At 37.6% G+C, this 8,006-nt stretch overlaps 2 protein-coding genes across 2 annotated transcripts in view; one reads left to right on the forward strand and one right to left on the reverse strand.

The window, feature by feature from the left end:
* On the forward strand, positions 442-5,897 carry LOC109819432 (protein NRT1/ PTR FAMILY 8.3-like). The gene is made up of 5 exons (XM_020385158.1): positions 442-541; positions 2,086-2,191; positions 2,281-2,498; positions 3,124-3,680; positions 4,841-5,897. The coding sequence occupies exons 1-5, from the start codon at positions 491-493 to the stop codon at positions 5,661-5,663; spliced, it is 1,755 nt and encodes a 584-aa protein (XP_020240747.1). The 5' UTR covers positions 442-490; the 3' UTR covers positions 5,664-5,897.
* Positions 6,553-8,006, reverse strand: part of LOC109822950 (protein NRT1/ PTR FAMILY 8.3-like) — a 6,854-nt gene continuing 5,400 nt past the window's right edge. The window contains exon 5 of the mRNA XM_020389225.1: positions 6,553-7,565. Within this exon, the coding sequence (XP_020244814.1) occupies positions 6,746-7,565 (820 nt within the window). The 3' untranslated portion in view covers positions 6,553-6,745. The remainder of the gene's footprint in view (positions 7,566-8,006) is intronic.

Here is an 8,006-nt window from a genome sequence, read left to right on the forward strand (position 1 = left end):
TACCAAATTGCCACTGTCAGACCCCAATTACTAATCCTATTCTATAAACTGGTGAACCAAACAGACCCTAACAGACAAAGCTCCCCAAGCATCCCCATACCTCGTGAAAAACTGAAAACAGAAGCGAACTCGCCCTCATTAATTATAATTTGATTCCCAAAATTGATTCTCTCCACCGCACCAATTCTAAACCAACCCAAACCTCAACTCACGTACAAAACCATCAGCCTCAAGTTTAATGCGACAACTTGCGAGTCCCAATATTGAGTCCTAGTTTGTAGTCCTCCCGTGACTTTAATATACCAAATATCCAATCCTCGTTGGAAACTTGCAGCCTCGGGCTGTGAATTAGCTTTTAAAAATCCCCATCCTCTCGCAGCTCCTTCACACCCAAATTAGGGCTCAGATTGGCGAATTTTTTTTTTTTTTTTTTTTGGCTCAGATTGGCGAATTTTTTTTTTTTTTTTTTGAGGAGAGTTTTTAAAATCTAATGGGATCTCAGGAGGGGGAGAGATTGCTATTGGAAGATGGCCTTTTAGAGGTAAAAACTCTTTTTTCTCTGTTATTGATTGATCGAAGAAGAAATCAATTTTACGTTCTTTGATCTATACCATGTATATGTTTCTAATTTAGAATTATGTGATTTATTGTTGTTTCTATTCTGTCTCATCAAAATTGGATCTTGAATTAGGCTGACTAGTGTGAACTAGTGATTTGATGAGGTAAATCATTTAACTGTATAAATACCTGAATTTGTTTTCCTTCTTCCAAAGAGTAAGAACAGACGTGATCCGATTCATTTGCTGCTGAAATTCTTTTGAGAGAGAGTAGGCTACTTCCTGAAAGATAGGAAGATATTAAATTTCGATGTGAAGATTTAAAGTGGACCATCTCATTTAAACTGCTGAAAACCAAAATCAAGTTTTAAAAATTTCTTTTTTTTTTAATCAATGTATCACCAGGTGCAATATAAATGGTCTTAATTGCGAGTTCGTCAAGTATTTAGATTAAGATCAAATGTTTGTTTAGTTTCTATGCTCTAAATTGTAGATCCAAGCATAAAATCATCGACCGTTTTGGGCTTTCTTGATGTATGGGCATTAAATTATTATTTTTTTAAATACTTCAAATGATGTATATTTACTTCAACAAAGTAGACTGAATAAATGGTTACCAATACCAAATTTCAGCTGGAAAAGTTTGTCTATAAATCCTTCTCAAAGGACTCAAGCATCACTCTATATATTATGTATATACATATATAGGAGATGAAATTTATAAGGTGATGACATCTATGAAAATGAGCTCGCAGGAGATGGAAGTAGTGAAACAATCATACTACTGGACTAGTCAAATCCTGTGGTGATGGCTTGGTTTCCCATATATTTGGAATGCTTGAGCTGTCATATTTTTCATATTGTTTATTTTGAGTTTTGATGTGGAATCTAAATAGTTCCCTGAAATATTTGTTTGTAGTTTAACTGCTGCTCTGAGGATTTGCTGCCCTTAGTTTCTTAAATCATATTATTTTATAAGGAAATCAATAATTCATTGCTAATGGAATGTACATGATGTTGTGATAGCTTCATCAAACCAACCTTCTGACAAAAATTAGTTGGATGTTGTTATCGAACCAGCCTAAGTGCTTAAGGTAATGGTACCAATCCGTGAATGAGGAATTGCATTCATCCAAAATCTTGTTATAGTTCACCTTTGTATAAGTTAACCCATTCAAATTAAGTCTTGTAACTAAATTCAAGTTTATAAAGGTAAATAATATTAGAAGCCTCTAAACAAGCTTTTATTTGTATTTAGTTGAATTACAAAAATAAAAATTGATGGGAGAAGATATCCTTACATATCTATTTTTTATTTGTGACCTTCTTTTCCTGTTCAATTTATAAGCAAACAAGCGATATTTAGGACTATAGTTCAGCACTTCAGCTAAAGCCAGATATAAAACAAAATAATGCTAGGAAACAAAGGATGATTAGTAAAGAGCTATTTATCATACTAGTCTATCATTCAAAACTTCAGATGACTGTAATATTTGCATAATTCCATCATAATTTCGTTTGTTGACAGAATGAAAGAAAAGGACCTTACACAGGAGATGGATCAGTTGATCTCCATGGAAATCCGATTCTGAAGGAAAGGACGGGAAATTGGAGAGCTTGCCCTTTCATTTTAGGTTCTTATCATTATTTGGTCACTATTGAGTTAATTGTCTTTCTTGTACAATTAACTTCAGTTCTGAATTTTCCATTTACCATGATACAGGGACTGAATGCTGTGAACGTTTGGCATACTATGGAATAGCAACAAATCTTGTTTCTTATCTCACAAAAAAGCTACACCAAGGAAATGTTACTGCTGCAAGAAATGTCACAACTTGGCAAGGTACCTGTTATCTCACCCCTCTGATAGGAGCTGTTTTAGCTGATGCATATTGGGGGAGATACTGGACGATTGCAGTGTTCTCATCAATATATGTACTTGTAAGTTTAACTTGTTTCCGTTGCCTTCGATTTGTTTATTAATTGCATATGATTTGCAGTTATTTGTTCCTCTTCCCGGGTGCTGATTAATTGCTTGTTAAACTTGAGATGCTTGATCTAACCTTAAGATGCTTGATCAGAGTCGTAAAACAATCCCCCAATCCCATTTGTTGATCATTGAGTTAGAATTCAGTGGTTGAAAATGCATAATCTAACCTTGAATTCTGAATCCCCAATCCTATATCCACTTTATTCTTTGAACACGTGAACCTAAACTTTAGAAGTTTAACATTGACTATTATTATTCTCAAATCAATAATATGCTCTCTTTCCTTGTGTTTTCAGAAACCAAGTTTACTTGGGACAAGCTTTCATGTTTACTAGAAGCATAAGGGAGTTATAAAACTTATATATTGGGCCTTAAAAACAGTCTTTGTCTATAGAAAAAGATAGGTCACACTAGAAGCAGTGACATCTGTTGTAAAACAGTTCCATACTTGGTTATTTCATCTTGGTTAGAAGAGGAACTAAATGTAAACTCTTATTACTCTTGTTCTATTCGTTTAATCAACATTTTTTGGACTTCATAATCCTACAAAGTTCATAATATGTTCATTGAATTTAGGGAATGGGTACTTTAACTCTGTCAGCCTCAGTTCCAGCATTCAAGCCCCCTGCCTGTGTACAATCTATATGTCCAGAAGCAAGTGCAGCTCAATATTCCATATTCTTTTTTGGTCTGTATCTAATTGCGTTAGGGACTGGTGGCATCAAACCCTGCGTCTCATCCTTTGGAGCTGATCAGTTTGATGACACGGATCCAGCAGAGAGAGTGAAGAAAGGCTCTTTTTTTAATTGGTTCTATTTCTCCATCAACATCGGGGCTCTCATTTCAAGCAGCTTTCTTGTGTGGGTACAAGACAATTGGGGTTGGGGCTTGGGGTTTGGTATTCCCACTTTGTTCATGGGTTTGGCTATAGGCAGTTTTTTCTTGGGCACCTCACTTTATAGATTTCAGAGACCTGGAGGAAGTCCGCTTACCAGAATTTGCCAGGTGGTGGTTGCCTCTGTCCGGAAATGGAGAGTAGATGTCCCTCATGATAGCTCTCTTTTGTATGAACTGCCTGAAAAATTCTCAGCGATTGAAGGGAGTCGAAAGATTGAGCACAGTGATGAGCTCATGTAAGTTACTGTTACTTATCTAGAAAAGTATAATCTCATTATTGCCTAGTTGTTTAAAGTTTTTATCTTAATAGCACAATACATTGCTTCGTAAGAAGAGCGACACAGTGTCGCTAACTCATGAGAATTTGTTCAAAGACTAAAAAAACAGATTAGAAACTCTCTGTTTCTTGTTTTATACTAGACAATACCAGTAGATTTTCTAGGAGTTAGCTTAGTTCCTTACGCTCAGTTCCAAACTAAGTTGCATGGGTACAGGTACGAGTGTGCATGTACAGATATGGGATATGGCAAATTTGTAAAAGGTAGGGTACGGGGACATGGTTGAAATTTATGGGGGATATAATCATAGTTCTAAGTAAATGATCATTTTAAATTGGAGCTATTAAGGCTGAAACGAACTCGAGCCTTATCCAACAAGTAGGGGAAAAGAAAAGGGACGTGAAGTGTCAGACATATATCCAAAAAGTGTATGAATGTTTTGAATTAAACATGCATTGTATAATCGAGGACATGCCTAAATAAATATATGCATATATTTAAGGAGTGTCCAAGAACAGGTACGGGTACAAACACATGTCGGGTATGGATACGTCTCCATATTAGAAGCACCCAGGTAACGTAGGTTCCAAAGCTATTCTGGGTGTTAGAAGCCTCGAGGATGTCAAACTTTAGCCCTGGCCACTAGATCCAGAGGCCAAAGTCTCCAAGACATGCAACTGTGGTTTGTTCATTCTAAGCTTCTAAAGCAGAACCTATGTACAAGGTTCCTAATTTGAAGGCTCACAGGTCTACTTCCAATCTTCAGTGTGTCATGGTTACACTTGCTGATAGTGTTCCAATTATCTTTTGCATTGTTTGGTCTGTTCAGAAGATCAAATGGTGGTACTCATTATATCAGAACAAGGAAAAAAAATCCTGTTTCACTAGTAATAATATCCAATGGGGCTGGTGTGTCTCATCACATTTAGCTCATGTGTCTGAGGTGGTACACATCTAGGCTATCATCTAGGACCTGTGTATGTTGATCATCAATGTTGTAATTGCCTAGATGTGCACCACATCAGCAACACCCTAGCCAGGAGTGTGGAGGAACACATTAGCCTCCATTTACTCATGTTTTTATTGATCCATTTGTCTAATCATCTTTTCCTATAAAGATTTCTCGACAAGGCAGCCACCGTCTCACCTGATAATTCAAAGACTGAGAGCTCCTCCAACCCCTGGCAACTCTGCACGGTGACCCAGGTTGAAGAACTGAAGATCCTAGTGCGAATGTTCCCCATCTGGGCCACTGGAATTGTCTTCTCTGCAGTTTATAGCCAAATTTCCACCATGTTCGTTGAACAAGGCATGGTTCTTGATACAACCATCGGCTCCTTCACCATCCCCCCTGCCTCTCTTTCAGCCTTCGATGTTATCAGTGTAATCATTTGGGTCCCATTCTATGACAGGATCCTTGTGCCCATAGCCAGAAAATGCACAGGCAAAGAGAGAGGGTTCTCAGAGCTCCAAAGAATGGGTATTGGCCTTTTCATATCAATACTAGCCATGGGAGCGGCAGCTTTAGTAGAGATCAGGAGGTTGCAGATTGCAAAGGCCGAGGGTTTAACATACGAAAAGGCTGTGGTGCCAATGACTATCCTTTGGCAGATACCTCAGTATTTCCTTGTGGGTGCTGCTGAGATCTTCACATTTGTCGGGCAGCTAGAATTTTTCTATGATCAGAGTCCTGATGCTATGCGAAGCCTCTGCAGTGCTCTCTCGCTTCTGACAACTGCGCTTGGTAACTATTTAAGCTCATTTATCTTGACTATGGTGACTTTGATAACTACTCGGGGAGGGAAGGCTGGATGGATTCCTGATAATTTGAATGAAGGCCATTTGGATTACTTCTTCTGGTTACTGGCTGGCCTCAGTTTGCTGAACCTTTTGGTTTACATGACCTGTGCAATGAGGTATAGAAGCAAGAGGGCTACTTGAATAAGACCCAGATAGTGGAATGGATGTAAATATTTGTGACAATTGAACTACTCTATTGCAATGCTACGAGTTAATGGTCTCTTTTCTGTAGTTAAATGTTATTGTTATAATTTCAGAAATGTTTGTATAATAAGCAAATGCTTACACTCAAAAATGTCTTCGTTCGCTGCATCTCTTATGCTGTCATTTTATTCTTCTGATAATTGGAAAGTTGTTGAATTTGTTGCTGGGAAATCTTTTTAAGCTGTGCTTCTCTTGGTATTTCCAACTTTAGTTTTTTTGTTAATGATTCTTGATGGATTGACTTTTGAGGTTTGTAATGTTTATAATCTTTGCTTTTGTGCAGTACTTTTGGGCTGTCGGTTAATGATACTATCATCGTCGATGGTTCTAACTTAGGCCGTCGCATTTAAAAGCTTGTTCCTGTCATGACATGAATTTCTACTGGATGTACATAGCTAGTAATGTATTGGCTAAATATGTTTTGGGAGAAAAAAAAATTGTCCTTAACGGGCTAGCAGGGATTTCTGAATTTCAAGAGTTTGGGTTTCAATTTGTACTTGAGTGTGTTATTGGCTTTGCCCACAGCTGCCTTGAACTTAGTGAATATAAATAGTAACTTGTAACCCACGTATCAGTATTGTGATAAGAAAAGAAGAAATTAATCTTCATAAATTATACATATTTATCATAATCTTTTATTTAGGGATACCACCAGAAATGTGATTAATTTAGAAAAACAGAAAGACTTACTGAGCTATATTTGCTATAAACTGACATATTATTATCTCCCCCCCAAAAAAAAGAACCTTGAAATTTGAAGCAAAATAATAGCAAAATTTATGTTCTCTCTAAACTACCGAAAGTAACATGCAAAATCTCCGACGTATCCGCAGCCGTCACACACACTTCTCTACGGCATCCAAAAAGAAAAAAAGCAGAAGGAATACAAATTCTTCTTTAACAGTAAATTTACATGCAACTCCACTTCCTTTTCGCGCATTAAATACACAGATCCAAACAAACAAACTCTACAATTATCCAATTGACAATATTTCAATCCCTCTCACAGCACAACAATTCTAGGAAGCCTTCTTGCTTTCATACCTCAAGGCACACCAAACAAACACTACAAGATTCAAGAAACTCAAACCCGCAATCAACAAAAAGAACCGATCAAGATGCCCTTCATTCAAATTATCAGGAATCCATCCAGGATTTCCTCCTCTAGTTGTCAACGAAGCCACGACTGTCAGAATCAACGAACTCAAATAACTCCCTAAACTCGCCGTCACAAGAGCAAGAGCACTGCATAAACTTCTCATGGCATCAGGAGACTGCTCATAGAAAAACTCCACCTGCCCAATAGCAGTAAACACCTCACCCACCCCGATTAAAAAATACTGAGGAATTTGCCAAAGAATACTCATTGGCACCACAACCTTTTCATGTACTAAGCCCTCAGATTCTGCAATCTGAAGCCGCCTGATCTCTACTAAGGTTGCTGATAACATTGCAAGTATCGATACGAAAAGGCCAATCCCGATTCTTTGAAGCTCAGTGAAGCCTCTTTTTTCGCCAGTTAATTTTCTTACTGTTGGGATAAGGAGGCGGTCATAGATTGGAATGCAGATGAGGACACTGATAACAGTGAACGTTGAGAGTGAGGCTGGAGGAATGGAGAAAGATCCAGTTTGTTTGTTGAGGACCATGCCCTGTTCCAAGAACAAGGAAGTTTGTGAGTATACAGAAGAGAACACAATGGTGGTGGCCCAAATGGGAAACATTTGGATGAGTATCTTGAATTCTTCCACTTGTGTGACTGTGCACAGACTCCACGGGTTCGAGAGGTCCTCTCTTTCGGTGCCTAGGGTTGAGATTATTGCAGCCTTGTCAAGGAGACTGTGAAAGGTGAAAGAAACAAATTACTTACGGAAACAAAAATGAAGTGAATGCTAGGAAGGCAAGTTGGAAAGAAAATGATGAATCATGTCCTGCAAGCGATTGAACTTTCTACTATGATAGACACAATGAAACAAAGTAGAAAGTCTATCTATATAAAAGTATCAGATGCCAAGGAGTCATTTCCTTGATGTTTATTGATAGGTTGCTACACAGAAAAAAAAATCAAGGAATGAACAATTCTTTCTATGCATAAGAGCAATAGTAATATGCTAACACGGTCACTTGTGTAGAATCTACAACAATAATAACAAAATAAGCACATTCCAAATGTTCAGGTGTATCTACATTAATCCTCCCATTTTAGCTCTGTTAAGACAATTTCTCTACTAAAATGATTGCATAGAATACGATAGGGGAAGATTAAAGAAACATGACTTG

This window comes from Asparagus officinalis, chromosome 8, assembly GCF_001876935.1.
Source record: "Asparagus officinalis chromosome 8, Aspof.V1, whole genome shotgun sequence".
Lineage (NCBI taxonomy): Eukaryota > Viridiplantae > Streptophyta > Magnoliopsida > Asparagales > Asparagaceae > Asparagus > Asparagus officinalis.